At 31.2% G+C, this 19,004-nt stretch overlaps 1 protein-coding gene across 2 annotated transcripts in view; it reads left to right on the top strand.

The window, feature by feature from the left end:
* Positions 1-15,628, top strand: part of LOC129231472 (glycine receptor subunit alpha-2-like) — a 138,664-nt gene extending 123,036 nt beyond the window's left edge. The window contains exons 6-8 of one of the 2 annotated variants that reach the window (XM_054865798.1): positions 2,697-2,831; positions 5,998-6,368; positions 15,207-15,628. In XM_054865798.1, coding sequence (XP_054721773.1) covers positions 2,697-2,831; positions 5,998-6,368; positions 15,207-15,380 — 680 coding nt within the window. In that variant the 3' untranslated portion in view covers positions 15,381-15,628. Of the gene's footprint in view, positions 1-2,696; positions 2,832-5,979; positions 6,369-15,206 lie in introns of both variants that reach the window. The other variant, XM_054865797.1, reaches the window with a different exon arrangement.
* Positions 15,629-19,004: the final 3,376 nt, after the last annotated feature.

The following is a 19,004-nucleotide window of genomic DNA, read 5'->3' as shown; positions in this document are numbered from 1 at the left end:
TAACACGTATGTTTACATATATTCTCGTGTGTACATGAACATTCTTTTATATACACGTACCTTCTCGTTTATGCACGCATAAATATCTATATACACGTACAAATACAAATGTAGCTTTTTACGCGAGTATACTCGGGGTAACACATATCTATACGCATATTCTCGTGTGTACACGAACATACTTGTATGCACACGTACTTTCTCGTATATGCATGCTTGAATATGTATATACACGTCAAAATACAAATGTACCTCTTTACACGAGTATACTCGGGGTAACATATATCTATACGCATATTCTCATGTATACATGTATATAAACGTATTTTCGCTTGTGTGCATGCATAAGTATGTGTATACACAATTAAAAGCAAATTTACCTCTGTACACGAGTATACTCGGGGTAACACGTATCTATATGCATATTCTCTTGTATACACGTACATACTCGTATATACACGTATTTACTCGTATATGCACACATAAATATGTATTTTCACTTAAAAATTCAAATATACCTCCGTACACGAATATACGCGGGATAACACGTTTATATACGTATTGTCACGCACATAGTCGTATATACACGTATTAACTCGTGTATGCTTGCATAAATATGTACATACACGTAGAAATACAAATGTGCCTCTGTTCATGTGACATTCATATTTTACGAATTTAATCTGAATTTAAAATGTAATCAAATCAATTTGATTACTTTTAATCTGATTACTTTTAATCTGACTAAATTCAATTTGATTAATTTAATCTGAACTAAATCAATCTGAACTAAATTAGTTTTTTTAATCAACTAACGAGTTAGTTTAAACTAACGTTAATCTTCGTCTGCAATTGAATTAAATTTTTAAAATATTAGTCTGAACTAAATGGGAGTCAGATTACTTTAGTCAACTAATCAATCAATTACAAATTTAGTTGATTTTTTTAGTTGATGCCCAACACTGAAGGAAAGTACTATTTAGCGACGAAAGCAATTTGACTGCCCTAGGCCAGAGAACTTAACAAGTGCAGAGATTTCCGGGCGAAAGAACATGGTCCAATTTCTAAAACAATCCTCAAAATACTATGTTCTGGGGTTGTTTCGGTTACGATGGGGTTGGTTCTTTGCAGCCTGTTTAGGGTATGATGCGTTCTGAGCAATACATTACCATTCTAGGAGAAAAGGTTTTACAAGAGTTGAAAAAACGATACTCAAATGGAACGGGGATTTTCCAGGAGGATTTAAATCGTTTCCATTCTTCCAAAATAGTCAAGAAGTTTATGTCTGAGAACTAAATTGAAACATTGGAAAGGTCTTGGAACTTTCCTGATATCAAGCCAATTGAAAATCTTTGGGATATAGGCAAGAATTGTCTATTACATACGAACTGTTCAACTATGGATAAGCCAAAAATTGCTCTAATTCATGTTTGGGACAAGGACTAAAACATTATAAATGATTGTAAAAAATGGCGGATTCCACGCGGAATCATGTCTAAATGTTAGTAAAAAGTCCTAGACATCATATTGTGCACAAAAAAGTTTTGGTTTTATATACATTCAAGTAAAATACCATTTCTTCTTAGTTTTCTCGATTTTTCGAATTTGTTTCAATTAATTTGCACAAGGGTGTAATTTATCCCACATTCAAATCGCACACAAAGCTTTGTACATAAAAAGCACTATTTGCTGGCAAAAAGTATGCGAATTATCATCTTTACGAGCTCCTGAACCCTGGTGATGATTGGAGAACTAATGTAATTATCGATAAAGTTATGCAACATGACATGTTGATCCCCGTTGATACGAATTCCAGACAGAAGCATCTGGTCTCAATCTAGGAATTAATGCCCACTGTATTGGATTGAAGGACAGGGAGATTAAGATGAAAGTTGTCTCTAAACGATATAGTGTATCGCAAACAAGACTTCAACCAAACTGTCGGTGTAATTATTAGTATTCCATTTTTTAAGAAATAAAAACATTATTTACCTTTTTTTTGAAGAACCTTAACGTGTACCTCGGCATATATTTTTTTTTTTTTTTTCATTTTTTTCTCTGTCTTCACTCGCATTACTTCTTAAACGTTGCACAAAATCCTTTAATAGAAAATATCACTTTTCGTTAGGCTTAATACTTTAATTATCGAATAACTCAAGGGCTTCAAATGTGACTGCCACAGAATAAGAGGAAGGGTTTCATGATGTGTCCATGGTTTCCATTAACGAACGTATGATAGAGATAGACTAAGGTTTCGTGGGAAAAGGTAGAGTTCTAGAAAGCGGTTCGCGAAACAGAAACGTTTGGGGACCGCGGGAACAACTGATTCAATATTTATGTTTAATTTTTTGATTAGTTTTTATTATTTATAATATAAAAAGAGGTTTATCTTCTAATGCTTCTAAATATCTCACAAAAATACATTTTACAGATTTGAATAGGATTGTTCATTTCAGTTTATAGTATTAATATTTCTCGATAGCTAACTGTTAAGTGCACAATTTAATATTATATTGATAAAGCGCACTTCGTTAATACTTATCATTATTAAAGATCCATTGAAGTCAAATTTGCAAAATTTTTAAGCATCAGTGATGTTATTTGATTTGTTTGAAATACATGCATGTCTTATTAAAGATTCTGAAATAGCTAAAATTTATTTTAATAAAGTAATGAAACTCTTTTTCTGGTTTCAGTTTCTAAAACAACTGATGAACTTCACCTAAAGTGGACAGATGTCCAACCAGTTATGCTTTATGACAATTTGAAGCTACCGCAATTTGAGATTGAGAGAGTGAACACATCTTTATGCCGGGAGAAATTCCACATCGGTAAACATCTAATTATTCTTGAGTTGTTATTATTGTAAGGGCATGGAAAAGAGACAAAAAGACAGCTGAAGTTTTACTTTTCTCTTTTATTTGTGAAATCTGGGGAGTGTACTAGAGAGTGGATTTCTTCAAAGTTACTAGTTGCCAGTCTCAAAATCATAAAAACATTTTAACATGCTATGTGAACCTCATTTCGCTTATATGAACTTTAAACATACCCAGTTTTTTTTTTTTTTTTTTTTTTTTTTTTTTTTTTTATTGCGTTCCCTGGCAAACGTTTTAAAAAAAAACATACAAAATATTGATTTAAAATCTGAACTTAAAGCTCTTTCTTGTCATAATACTTAATAAAATTAATTACTTTCTTGTAAATTTGCTATTATAAAAGTACTTTTTGACTATTAAAGCAGCCAGGTCATTAGATAAAAAAAAATTCTTATATTGATATCAAGAAACTCAAGAATTTTCCTTAAATGACTATAATGATTGTTAAGGAAATATCAAAAACAATAACAGTTATCAGTTTTACCAATAAGTTGAGAGAGAAACTAAAAAAAAAAAAAATCTCTCAGAACTAAACGGCCTTTTTCCGCCCCTTACCTCAACATCAATTTGTTAACATTAGCTATTTACTATATATATATATATATATATATATATATATATATATATATATATATATATATAGCGTAAAACGTGATGTTTCAGTACTTTCTAATAGATGGTTTCGGTATTTAAATTTTAAAGCGTAAGAGAAATATGTAAAATTTATCTTACGTTATGTAAAATTTATAATTGTAAATTGGAAAACTAACCTATAGTAAATACTGGAATTTTATTTTTTGCAACAATTTCAAAATGCAATTTTTAAGGAATGTGCTTTGGTTTCAATGATATAATTCCAAAACTAAATGTTACATATTATTTAAGGTATAAAACTCTAAAAATTGTAGTATTGTTAATCTATCCGTCTAACTCAACAAACAAAAACAAAACAAAATTAAAATATACGAATGGCAATACTTGTTAACCTATTAATAGTTATTAATACCAAAAATAAATGCGTGTGCAGTTTTTTTTTCTTTTGTGTGAAACATGAAACGCATTATTTGAATTGAATAAAACCGTCAAAGAAATTATTGAAATCTTCGTCACTATTTAGTCTGCAAAGAAATTTAGTTTGATTTTTGTACCCAATTTTCTTATATTTCTTGAAAGAAAAGTAATGTGTGTGCTCGGTATTAGAATAAGAAATCTAAAAAAAAATCCTTTTTTGTTCCTGGTCTGCGTCAAAAGCTCTTTCAAATGCGTTTTGTCGGAAGGAAATTATTTCTATGATTTGAATTAATCTAGGGTTCGAATTTCTCTTTTTTTTTTACATAATGTTGACTTAATAAGTAATCAATAGAGAATGAAGATTTCTTAAACGCATGATGTGTCCTAGAAAAGATCTTTGAATCTATATTATATTGTCCATCTCGATTCGTTTTATATATGCAATTACGTAGAGCGATAGATATACTTAGCATTTTCTTCCTCTCAATTTGATATTTTATCTTTTCTATCTTACTTGATTTGTTTTGTTTTTTTACTTGTTGTTTGTGTACTAGTTTACTTATTTGTTTGAGAATTTTTGTATTAAAAAATGAGTTTGACTTCTTTCTTATATTCAGCATCATGTTTACTTAAGTAATGACTATTTTGCTTTGCTAAAATCTTAATTAAGCTTCTTTAGAAAATTAAAACCGGAAAATGGATGAACGTAGGTCATTCCAAAACAGTTTTAAAAAAAAATAGTTTTGAACAATTACTGTTTTGTGGTTTTTAGTTTTAAACACGAAAAGGATGTAATGAAACATTTAGCTGTAGAAACTACAAACCAGAGCTCAAAACGCAAATATACTTTAAAATATCTCACGTCCCCTTCATAATCTACGTTCAATCGTAAGTAGTTTAGTTATGCTATTGATAAATGGCGATATCAATGCAATACTCCAATTATTCACAAACTTTCATATTGACCTATTTGAATCCTGATAGAAATTATGTCCCCATACACTAAATATTCAGTCTCAATGCCTTATGCGTTCTGGCTAAATAAATATGCGCGGCTCAAGCTAAATCACCATGAATATGTATCGTACTGAAACTACTTACAGGTATCAACATTACACACTGGCATTTCAATCTTCTTTGGGGCGAGAATAAAAGTAGAAGCGGTGAGAGACCGGATGCAGTAAATTCGATTTGATGGTTTAGAAAGTTAAGGAATGTCTCGCAAAATATAGAAATGTGTATGACTTTATTCCTTTAATATAACCCTTAATTTAAAATTATAAATTTTCATTTTGCAAAATTCGAGCAAAAGCAAAATTTTCATTTATATTGTAGTACCTATTATGTCCATGAACACGTGTACTATGATATACCGTCGCCTCAAAGCAACAGTAGGATTTATTAGTGTTATTTTCGGGATTAGATGTCTTAATGTGGCTCTGAGGCGACGATATGCAAGCTATTATATTCAAGTAGCGTAAGATGAAGAGAAGCGTTAAGAAGAGCAAAGATTCCCCTAGAAGTAATTGCAAACCACATTCAGTTGAAAAAAAAATAGCTAGGATATGATTACATGCCGCGTGTATTAACATCGATACTGGTTTCTATGGCATTGACTGTTGCTGACCATGACGTATTTCTAAGCATTAATGTCTTTCCAGGCAGCATAGTTGAACCCCTCCCGTGGACACCCGAATTTCCATTTACTCCATGTTTCCACTTGACTGATTATCATTTACTCCATGTTTCCATTTACCCAATGCTTCCTTTTACACCAACTGATCCTATCTGAGTTACATACTATTTATTTTAAAAACTTTTTAAATAGTTTTATCTTATAAATTTAGCATTTATCTCTTAAATATTACTGCTCAATAAAAATGCATGTTTGTTTCATAAGTAGTTTTATAGTTTATTTTTATACACAGAAATAACTTGAAACGATTTAAGGCTATTAATGTTCTGCAAGTTCATTTTGTTTAGTTTCTAATTTTAGACAAGTGTATTTTCTCGTAATTTTGTAGTTTATGTATGTAATTGGAATGTTGAAACTGTAGCAAAGTAGTCACAAGGAATACTAACTCTCTCCCAGTAAATCTTTTTTTCTTAGGAGAGTACAGCTGCCTGAGAGCTGAGTTCTACTTGAGGCGTTCTGTAGGATACCATTTAGTCCAGTCCTACCTCCCAACCATCCTGATAGTGGTTATTTCGTGGGTGTCATTCTGGCTGGATGTCAATGCCATTCCAGCTCGTATCACCCTGGGGGTGACCACTTTGCTGACGATCTCTTCCAAAGGCGCTGGCATTCAAAGCAATTTGCCTCCCGTGTCCTACGTGAAGGCAATGGACGTTTGGATGGGCGCCTGCACCACCTTTGTATTTGCTGCTCTTTTGGAATTTACTTTGGTAAACTACATGTGGAGGAAACGTCCTGAGACACTTCCTGGAAGGTCAACACCAATTATAACAGTTAAATCAAAGGTAAAATTTGCAATGTAATGTGTTATGCAAAGATACTTGTACAGTTGGCTCTCTGTTTAACGACGCTCTATTTAACGACTTTCTCTAATTAAAGACGGTTTTTCACGGTCTTAGAAGGTCCACTATAGTTTTAAAAGCATTCTATTTAAGGACGATATTTTATGGTCCCTGGAAAGTAATTAAACAGAGAGCCAACTGTATTTTTAAGAATGTGCTATGATAAAGTTCTTCATCAGTTATCTTTACTAATAATAAAGCTAAAGTTTGTGTCTCTGGATGTCTGGATTTCTGGATGCCTGTGTTTCTGAATGTCTGGATCTCTGTATGTCTGTTACGCACATAGCGCCTAGACCGTTCGGCCGCTTTTCATGAAAATTGGCACAGAGCTAGTTCGTAGCATCGGGGTGCGCACCTCGAAGTGATTTTTCGAAAATGCGATTTTGTTCTTTTTCTATTTTAATTTTAAGAACATTTTACCGAGCAAATTATCATACCGTGGATGAGTAAATTACCAAATTGTCATAACGGGCGAGCAAATGAACACAGCAAATAAGGAAGTTTTTCTATTTTTCAATTTTATTTTTATATGATAGAGTAACATGTATGAACATCATAGGTGAAAAAAATTTTGCGATACGATAAGTAGTTTTTTTTTAATTAATTTTTAAAGTTCAAGCGATTGTGACGTCAAATGGCACAGGAAGTGATGTCATGCGCTCTTCCGCCGCGGGAGAAGTCAAAGGACATGCAGTTGACTTCGAAGACGAAGCGTAAGGCTTACCTCTTCGCATTTAACTCCTCGCGTTTCTGGAACATAAAACCTCTCATCCCTCTCGGAAATATTCGAATACCATCATTGATGTTACTTGAGGAAGATTGTTAGATCGTGCTTTTTAACGAATCCGGCCTCCATAGTATGTTCAAAAGGATCATTAAATTTCTAAAAAATAAAAATATCAGCGCGCTCAAAATGTCCGTAGCGAAAACAAGGCATCTTCGGCGGAAGGCTGCCCATTAGTGCCCTGTGACGTAAGCTCGTGACGTTTCAGAAGAGCGCACTTTTGCGCGTAGATTTTTAAAAATTCATTAAAAATCAATCACGGTGTTTTAAAATTCGGCGATGGTGAATTTTTTAGTTTTGAGGGTCAATTAACAATATGCAATAGTGAATCCAATATGAACATTTAATACGTTGCAACTTCCCTATTGGCAAGAAATTTATCATCTGTTATTTGTAAATATGCAGGCGAACCGAATGACCTTTTCATTTTTTCTACTACGGGCAAAGCCGTGCGGGTACCGCTAGTCATAAATAAATGCCAATTGTCGTTATTAACCACTATTGGAGTTTGCAAGTATGATAATTTACGTATGATGTATTAAAATGAGCAATCAATTCAAAACTTAATGCAACTTGAATCTGTGATAATAAATCTATTGTTTTCGGCATGTGAAGATAAGGAAAAAAATGCTAGCAATTTCCTTTTTCATTTCTTTTTTTTTTTTTTTTTTGCCAGATTGCCCTTTTGTGTCGCGTTCTTAAATAATTAGATGTTTAAGTCATAAAATGTTAATGTACTAACATGGCTTAATTTTATTGGCTTAACATTCATACAGCAGTAAATATGATTTAAATGTTATAACAGAATTATAATGCATAAAATCATTAAGATTACGAAAACTATCATTTAATTATAGTGCGATTAATAAAGAAAAGCACAAAGTGCATCATCTCGATTACAATAATTAATCCAAAGCTGAACCGTTTCTATTCCAGTAGCAAAAAAGTTATTTAATGTAGTTCAGCCCTAAGAATTCAGATGTTATCTTAGCTACCAGTTTATGTCTCTCGCGTGATGTATATTATACAACTGGTTTAATTTAGCACTATTTGGTAAAAAAGAAATAAATTTGAAATATCCAGGCTTCCATCGTATAACACAGTACCTGAACTACACTGTTTCGATTTTACACGGAATAAAATTTGGCGTTGCAATAACGCGGATTCTATATCACACGGTATAAGCGTTGAATTAACTACTATACGTTTCTAATACAACGCCATTATACATTTAAAAAAAAAAACAGTGAATATCAATTTTTTCTATTCACTGCATTAATATTTATTTGGCAAGCGATGCATAAAAAATTGTAGAAATAGATTAATTATATTTATTTTATTCAAATTTATTGCTGCATTAATAGCGAGAGACCATGTACTGCGCCTTAATACAGAAAATAGCGTACAAAACAGTTATCCTTTTCTTCTTTTGTACACTCTTTAATTTGTTTTTTAATGCACGTTCAATAGAAAATGTACATTTTTTTCAAGTTTGGAAAATATCTGGCAAATATTTCTTTTGTTAACTTTTTAGTTTATGCCTTTTTTTTTTTTTAAATTAAGTTCGTGTATTACTGAAGGGTTCTTTAACTCATTATTTGATATCCAGTATACTATTGCTGTACATTGCGTTATTTACATATTCTTAACGTATTTTTTTCCCAAATCTCAAAGAAAAACAATAGAATAATTACTAATTATATGTGACATTGGCGGTTCTTTTTTTTTTTTTTTTTTCGCTATGTATGTTTCCTTTTTTTTTATCCCCTTTCATCTGGCTAAGACGATTAAAATAAATAGTTCTGATTATATTTTTAATAAAATACATAAAGGGAGAAATAAGGTTATTAGTGATTTTCTTTTCTGAGAAAGAAGAACAAGGAAGCTTACTCTGGCTAATTGCAATTTCCCATTTAATGTGATAAAGCGCAAAAGCGCTTATTAGATTCTGCATCTAGTCAAAAGAAAACATGTCACCTTCTGCATCTATTATTTCTGCAAAATCTCGAAACTGGATGTTTTATTACTGAATGCTCTACATGGTATTTTATGGCAATTTTTAATTGAAAGGTAATTCAAGTTGAGTAAAAAGATGGCTGCTTTTAAGTCAGTGGTACCTTGGTAATACAATTTGAGACTTATACAATGTTTAAAAAAATCCTAAAATTTTACGGTAAAAGTTACTGGCATCCATGTCGCCAGAAATGTTTACCGTAAAATCCTATTTTACTGGTCAATTTTACGGTAGAACAAACGAGAGAAAAAACGCAACATTGGAGCAGCAGGTTCGATCTCGGAACCCTCGTACTGCAGGCGGCATTGCTGCCCACCATACCATTTGGGACACATCGCGTGAGGGAGTGTTATGTGCTACACGCTGTAAGTCACGCGGTGTATCAATTGGAGCTGCTTTTTTTTTTTTTTTTTTTGGCCAATTTACTGTAAATTATTCTATACTGTAGGCACTCCATTTTACAGAATATTTGCCATAAAAGTTTCCTGAGTTTTTAACAGTGTAGTTTTAAAGTAATTTAACAGAAAAACACACGAAAGGCTTAACCGATTTCAGAAGCAAATGATTCCTTCTAAATGATACATTCAATAAAATATACAGAGTTTCCATAACGTCGTGCACTGATCAAGAATATTTATTAAAAAAAAAGTCAAAGGCTTATACCAGCGTTGCCAACTGCTCCGCAAACATGGCGAAACTCTGCGGCTCCGCAAAGAAGTTATTTTGATCTGCATTTCCCAGTCGAACGTTTTCAACTTTATACTTAGCTATTATCATGTCAAAAATGAAAATATAAGAAATTGAAAAGGCTTATACTCAAATATTGAGAAAGTGTTTGAAGCTGTTTTATAAATATTTTTTTTTATAATAGTACTTAAAATGATTAATGAAGTTCTAAAACATTTTTAGATAAGCGATTTTAGTTATTTTTATTGATTTTTGTACAAAATACCGAACTGCTCCTCAAATTTTCAAATTGCTAATCAAAATCACCACACATGCTCCTCAAATTGTTCCTTCAAGGTTGGCAACCCTGGCTTATACAATACTTGCTGCATTGGCCCGGAATTTTCCCTTCTCACTCCAGGTCCCCCGTTCTTACCACTATTTGTATTTAGATGGAATCCTGAAGACAGCTCTGGTTTTTTAATTCATACCAAAAACCAAGCAATCCCTGTCCAACACCCCTAGAGGTATCACTTGAAGGCTTTGTGACCATTAGCATATTTAACGTCCCCCCAGTCACCATGTTTCCCGGCGTTACACGGTCTACCTCAAAAATAAAAAAAATGTGTCAAGTGACGCATGTTCAGCAATTTAGGCAAAACAAAAAGTAAACTTTCCCGTCAATGTGCAGAAAAAATCAATTTTCCGACTCAACGTTTAAATTTAGAACTCATTGGAATTCTTCAAATCCCAAAATTTCATTCATCTTTATTTATTAACTAGCATCAGGCGTGATCTTTCCACGTTGACCTGTTCGTAAGAATTATGATTGTTAGTTAGATGAATTCGCATGTATTATTTAGCATTGTTTGGAAAATTTCAGAAAAATATTTAAATACTTAGACAAAAAGTACTTTTAAAACTAACGTACATCAACTTAACAGGATTTTGCCAATTTGTTGTGTTCCACAAAAGCTTTTAAAATCAAAGCAATAGAAAGTGCAATACATATTTAAAAAATATATATTAAAATTAAATCCATCATTATTTTTGAATACATAAAAAGTTTTCACTCATTTTTCTACAAATAACTATTATTACGAAACAGACAATGTTTTATTACGAATGATAACTATATTTATATATATATATATATATATATATATATATGGTGTTCCGTTTTAACCTGAAAGACCTTTATTTTCGCAACCGTTAGTTCTAGATGTATACTTCTAATTGCAAAAATGTTCAAAATCAGATGCAGAGTTAAGATATTGAAAGTTTGAAGTGAAAATAAAAATAAGTCAAAAAATACAAAATTTAACATTTTATACGGGCCTCATGCCCCTAACTTATATTTAGAGAAATAATCTCCATTGAAAAACAATTCCAACACAAAAAGTGTGAAATTAGTACGACCAATATTCATCGAGATATGAAACGCAGCTTTTTGTTACTTATACCACTTTTCACTCGCCGTCAATAACGCCTTTTGCGGGAAAATATAGCAGTTAACATGTGTTTAAATATACGTGTGCATATAGTGTGGTTTTTCAAATTGTTCGATGTTATGTCATGTATTTTTGCGTATCACGGCATAACATTTGCATTTATTTTTGAATAGCAATGAAAAATATAAATATCTAGTTTTTCTTACTTTGACGACCTATCATTCTTCTTAAAGGGTGGTAAGTTCCAATCTCGTCTTTTGTATTGTCCCTTAAAAGTTTAAACTGGAATATCTCCCTGAGTTTTGGTCGCATGAATGTCAAGTTTTTTGTGTTAGTAATATCTTTAAGTGGAGATTATTTCCCTAAATATAAGTTAGGGGACCTGGGGTCCGTATATATATATATATATAATTCTTCATATTTATTTTTCGTTACTACTTTTCTTCGCAAAAATAACGTCTGTTACGAATCAGGAATTCAACTTTAGTTTTAATTCTGTGAACAGAAACCGCAGATGAAACTTTAAAAATGAAGCTAAGCCTCGATTTTTAATATTAAATCAAATTAATATGAAGGTTTACGGAGTGTTCAGGTTATCTTTCAAAATTCGGATAAAGTTCATTTTCGGTCAAAGCTTTTTAGGGGCTTTAAATTGCTGCAAGAATCAAACAAATATGACTTTTCTTTCGATGAGATACTTGCAGGTTTTCTATAAAATTGGAACACAAATCATGGACTACTGAGGCCACTACCAATTTGTATAATGGTGCGTCCAAAAAATTGTGCTGATCTCCAGCAGTAACAATTTTAGTAATCTGAACAAAAAAAAAGAAAAAAATATGTTTGTTAGAGTTTATCCATTTTTATCTGAGAGTAGAGTAAACAAAAATCTGCTTGAAAAAGAAGTTAAACTTTCTTTCAAAACCAGTAATTATTTAAAAGTAGTGGAAGTTGGTGTACCCACGGACGGTTGTACCTACGGATGTTGGTCGGGAAATTAAATGCATTGTCACAAAAAATCAGATGGGAAATGCAACGTGTGTGTCTCAGCACTCTCCAGTATCTTAGGAGGCTTCAACGCCATCAAACGAACAAGTAAAACTCGATCGCAATTTTTCGGTGTCAGTAGGATCTAAGTAAAAAAAAATATCGCAGAATTTCTTTTTTTTTTCTTTTTTTTTGTGTGCCGTGGATTGTATTATTCGTTTTTGTTGTAGGTATCATGTTTCCCTATGTTTTGAAGATGCTGTTTCTGATTTTTAATGTTGTGAAACGGTGGTCTTGTCGATGTGACTGGCTTGCAAAATCAAAATGGCCTGTCTTTGTACCCAAGGACAATAATCATGTGTACCCATGGACGGCAATTTTTAGTGTCTTTGGGACGCCCCTGAGTCTTCTTACAATATGAAATACCTCAAAATGGTTTCTTGTCTTAAATGTCCGAATTTTACTTTCAACAATGAACTTGAAGTAAAGCTTGAAGATATAGAGTTGAAGTAACTCCCACGTGTTGTAGAATCTACAGACTGTCAATCCCAGCTGTTTCCATTTGAAGTCGACTTTTCCGGGTTTTTTTTGGAGTAATCTAAACTGAGATTTTTGTAATGGGTTAATTTTGTTAAAGGTTTCAATTTTCATATAAATTGAAGTCATTATAAAGGTACATACAAAGCCATAGTACTAGTCATGTATTAGTTGGTTTTTGTTTAGAAAGATATTAGGCTATCTTAAGAATAATATAGTTTTTAAACAATTCACTGGTATTACAAATTAAGGATAATTTTTTTTAAAAAATGGAAAAAACCTTAGCTATTCGTTTAATTTTCAAAGTTTGATTTCTGTTGAATTTCTTTGTTTAGTGTTATTTTCAATGGATGTTTGAAGTATTTCAATATAAAATGGCTTAAGAATATGTATTGAGTATAATTTAGTTCCTCAGACCTATTTATTATTTTTTTAATATGTTCATGGGTACAATAGCTGAAGTCTTTAAAAAAGTCATTAGTCTTAAGGAGAGTTAATGATGTTAGGCATAATTGATGTTTTTAAATAAAAAAAAACTAGATTCATGATAGTATGACTCTTGATGTACTTACATAATAGCTTCAATTTATATGCAAACTGAAACCTTTAACTAAAATTCACCCATCACAAAAAACTCAGTTTAGATTGAATCAACAAAAACCTAGAAAAGTCGATATCAAATGAAAACAGGTGGGATTGACCGTCTGAAGATCCAACAACAGGAGAGGTTACTTCAACACTATATCTTCAAGCCCTACTTCAAATTCATCATTATTGTTAAAAGCAAATTTCGAACATTGATGACAAGGCACCATTTTGAGGTACTTCACATCGTAAGGAGACTAAAGTGTGACCCAAGGAGACTGAAAATTGTTTTCCGTGGGTACACATGGTTGTGTGTCCTTGGGTACAAAGGTATGCCATTTTGGTTTTGCAAGCCAGTCACATCGACAGGACCAGTTTTTCAACATTAAAAATCAGAAACAAAACTTTCAAAATATAGGGAATCATGATAACTACAACAAAAATGAATAATACAATACACGATGGACGAAAAAAAAAATAAGAAAATGCTCATGTTATTTTTTACTTAGATCCTACAAAAACCGAAAAAATGTGATAGAATCTTAAATGTTCGTTTGATGGGGTTGAAACTTTCTGGGGTATTGGAGAGGTCTGTGACACACACGTTGAACCCCAATTATGATCTCTCTCGACGATACCCGGAATGTCCCGACCAACGTCTGTAGGTACAACCGTCCGTGGGTACAGCAGCTTCCCCTACACTTTACAGATTTGTCATGCAGTTGATCCGAACAATAAATTAAAGAAGGTGCGATTAAGCAAATATGCTTTCAGGACAAACATCATGATATTAATGCGGAAGAAGCACTATAAAAGTAATGAAAAGTCGATTTGGATGTATTTAAAAATCCGTCAATCGAAAACTTCAAATGGAAAGAAATCTAAATGTTGGTAGATGGATATTTGTTTCCTATAAAATCCAGGTAAAAATTTATGAAAATACCTTTTTGTTGCTCAAGTTTTGTTGAAAACAGCTAGAGATTACAATGAAATTTACTCGAGAACTACTAGTTATGCTAATCAATGGCTTACGTATATATTTTTTAGGATTTCTTTCCATCTTGAGCTATAAGCAAAATATCTTTTTCCTAATTATTCATACCACAATTTGTGAATACAAGAGAAATAATTATTTTCTAGAGCGTTTTTTCACTTATAGTTCCCGACCTATTCATTGCCACCAGTGACCCATTCATCCCATACGAGGGATTGAATGTGGCGAGAGTGAACCTTTATTTTTTAATTATTGCTCATTTCAAATAGGTTTCATTCAAGTTTAACATTCTCTGTTTTTTTTTTTTTTCATAACGTGTATCGAAATTATCCTGAATAATAAAAATAAAAGTTCAATGTAAAAAGCTATATGAATTAGAGGATAAAAAGTCATTCATTACTATTTCCCCTTACTGGAGATTTTTTTTAAATGCCTCATGGTACAGACATGGTATTGTCAATCGAGCGTAAACGAATTGACATTAAGCTGCAAGTTACAATACAAATTAGCAAATTAAACTTAGTATAACAATATTTTTATTCGAATCCGTATTGTATACTGGCTGTATTTCGAGTATTAAATTTATCTATCCTACCAAACTGCTGCTATTTGTGTTACATTTTAAATGATTTTTTGTTTGATTATAAATAACATTTTGTGCCTTTGACAGAATCAGATAATTTGTATTATAGTTACAAAAACACTTAATTAAAAAAAACGGTTTTTGAGAAACAAAGTTTACAGGTCAGCAATTTATTTTTAGAGTACCGTGGATTCCGAAAAGGCTGATGGTACTGGCGTGGTGTCACCAGTTCAAACTACTGCAAGATTTGACACAAAGCTGCATGCCAAACGAATTGACAAGATGAGCCGCGTGGTATTTCCTGCTCTTTTCATTGGGTTCAATATTGTCTACTGGTTGTATTTCATGTGCTAAAAAGATATAATATATAATTCCTGCTGAAATACTGCTGTTTGTGTTATCTCCCCAATGCTTTTGGTGTTTGAGAAAAAGAAAAAAAAAATGTGATGATTAAAATGTTAATGTTGTTGTTGGAAAAAAACTCTGTTTTCAAAAGTTGAAGATTTTGGACGCTTTAATGATATGTTTTAATCTTTAATATGAATTTTATGATACTTAATGCAAATATTTTCGTTATGGCTGAAATTTTAAAAAAATCTTAAGATAAGGCATATAAGTTAGTTTTCATCTGGAATCTATTATGTTTTAAGTATAGCGATACTCATTGTCAGAATTTGTTAAGCAATTCCTGAGATTTATATGAAGAATTAAAATAATTAAATAAAAAACACTTATTTTACATTTTAACGTTTCATGTAGTTTATATTGTATAAATTTTTATCATGAGAGTTAAATATAACGTAATGAGAAGGTCACCTAATCTAAGAACTATTTTGCGGTTAGGTGAGAATTATTTTCATAAGAGATGGACTATTAGGTTCTTAGCAGCTCAATATAGCCCAATCGCATTTTTTGATTCTTTAAACATTTGTTTCGTGACAGGTGGATGCAAGACTTTATCAGATCAAAGTTACCAAAACTCACGAAATCTGAATTTTGTACAAATCCGTGGTCCTTTCAAACGTACTGAACAAAATATTCCAAACAGATTAACGAATCAACAAAGATGTCTTAATGTTAATAATCGACTTCTCTTCAGCGACTTATACCAAGTTAAGCATTTTTGAAAATCAATATTTTTGACGATGCATTCAAGGCCACGAGATAGCTCTAATGGCCATACGCAAACGCCCTTTATCCCGAAATATTTAGTTTTTCCTCCCGTCGTTTATTTTAATCATTATTACTCGGTAAGTTTAGTCTTAAAACTGAAACTGTATATTATTAATGTTAAGGTGTTATTTTTTTTAAACATTAACCTTGATAATAAAACGTTTAACTGTAAAAATTAACTTGAAAGGACTAAAGAATTGTATGAATTTGAAGGCGATTGCAGCATTCAAGCAAGTTTATGTAAGCAGTCCATTTTGGGGGGGGGGGATTTAGACTATTTTTTTTTTAAATTGACGATATGTGCCTATTCCAGTAGTCTTAATAAAAACATATTAGGGCATAGTTTTTTATTAAATTTTCTTTGCTTGCAGTTTTTTAGAACTTTGTCCGTTTTTTTTAACAGAGGGACATAGATTTATGCTGTATTTAATCCTAAAACGTTTAACTATTTTTAACAATCCTATATCTAGTTATTGGTTCTGTTACTTTGAGTTTTAACTTAATTTAAATGCCTGTAAAAATCAAAAGTCACTACATTGCATATCAAATAAGTTTCCAAGATTTGACGGTTTAACAACATAATCGCAACTTACATATACAGTTTAATGTAAATACGCATGCGACGAAAAAAAAGAATATGTAAAGAAATATTTTTGAACTAAGGAACAAAAGATCAGATTGGAAGAACTTTTGTCTCGAAAAGTAGATCTTCGAACATCTTTATTAACAAATATCCCAGTGTATGAAGCAATGCGCAACATTTTTGTCTGTTTCTGTTTAACAAAATTTAATTTTACGATTAAACACATTATTTCTACATTTCTTTTACATTCACTTCAACCATCTTTTATGCGCACTTTGTTTTATGCTGTATTTTATAGCAGTCCAAACATATTATGTTTAAAAATAGTTGCATAAAAGCTATAAAAAATATTGATTTCAGTATGAAACAGTAAAAATTAACTCTATTAAAACGCCGCATCATTAGACATGTCCAAAAATAAAATGAAGATGATCATCTCTTTCAATTCAATGATAAGCATTGATTTTGATGGACCATTAGTTTTCGTCACTCATCTACTCTAATAAATACTATTCCATTTCGTTAAACAATTTAGTGACTATCATCAGAGTAGGACAGAGTAGGATTAAGACATATCTTTCTGAACATCATCAATAAGTAGGGGTATGTGGGGCAAAGTGAAATGGTTAAGATCACTGAGGTTTTTTTTTTTTTTTTTTCAAAATGAATAAATCGGAAAATTGTTTTGAAAATTACACTACATAAAGAAAGAACATTGCATTTTATAAGAAAACTTGCGTTGAAACAGTATTTTTCTTTTTTTTCTTTTTTTTTTTTTTGGCAGTAAATTTAAGTCTTCAAAAAGAAATGAACATTTTCACTTTTTTTTTCTTAGGGCAAAGTGAAAAATAAATATTTTTTCTAATAAAATATTTTTTATTCGATTATAAAATATATTTTTGATAAAAAAATCAGTAAATAAAAGGTAAAAGGAATAAATGAAAAGATAATGAAACAATAAATACATAATTAAATGAATAAATCAATTAATATGTGAACAAAAATTAATGATCAAGTAAGGGAATGAATGAATAAGAAAATAAGTGAATGAATGAATGAATAAGTTAATTACTAAATGAAAGAATGCAATGAATCAATTAATAAATGAAAACGTAAGAGATTTATATTAAATCCTTGAGTAAGTAAATGAAAACCTTTTTCACTTTATCCCTTCCACTTTCCCCGTATGTATTTGACTATTTTTACAATTTATTTAAAATGAAAATAAGCTTATTATTAACTTTGCTAATACTGCATTGAATATTAGATCTGCATTACCAAATGCTTTAATCTTCGCCGGTATATTTTTTCTGACTGGAATAGACTACATACGGTACTATATAGTTAAAATAATAACAGATAGGTGGAGCTAGAAGTAGAGTAAATATTTCACTATTTCACTTTGACCCATGTGTTCCCCTACTGCACTTTCTTATTTTAAAACGCATTAAGACTCCATTTGTGAATCGGAATATTTTTATATGTTTATTAATCTAAGTACCTATCTAAAATTTTGCTCTACATATTTACACACAAATTCAGCTGTTGTTTTTGTACTGAATACTCCCAATTTTTTGCGTTTCGCATGACTTCTACAATTTCTCCCTGGATAATCTATAGGTATTGTGGAGTACTTAGACGGTTGTCGTAAATGCCGGGAAAAAAACGGCGAGGTGCCAAATCGGCAAAGATGACTAGGTACTTATATAGTTGCATTATTGACATAACAAACTAAAGAAAATGTTTTCTTATAACAGCTATTGATGCAGTTGAAGTGTAAACCGTTCTCTTTCGTGTTAGAACCAAATTTTTCATTAGGCAAATGTATCAAACTGTGGGGAAAAAGATCTTTTTCAAGGTTCATGGAGTGGGGGGCGTAACCTATCAGGAGTTATTTTTTTAAACTGTAAATAAAAACGTTAGATAAAATCTTACATAAAAAAGTATGTAAAAAAAGCATTCTGATTTATAAAGTAGGTTTATTAATATTTTAAAACAAGAAATTTATGTTATCGAATCCTGTATTGTATAGTATTTGCATCAGTTATGTTTGTTTATAAAACTAAAGTATGATAAATACATTTATTTAAATTTTTGCATAAGCAAAGTTTTCATTTAGTCTTCTTCATATTTATCAGATAAAAAAAATGTAAACCTATATCTTGCTTAAAATTAGCAAAACCATTTAAAAGTTAATAATGATTACAATAAAAAATAAGTCG

This window comes from Uloborus diversus, chromosome 10, assembly GCF_026930045.1.
Source record: "Uloborus diversus isolate 005 chromosome 10, Udiv.v.3.1, whole genome shotgun sequence".
In the NCBI taxonomy this organism is placed as follows: Eukaryota; Metazoa; Arthropoda; class Arachnida; order Araneae; family Uloboridae; genus Uloborus; species Uloborus diversus.
The sequence above is the reverse complement of the archived record's forward strand: the minus strand, read 5'-3'. Positions and strand labels throughout refer to the sequence as shown.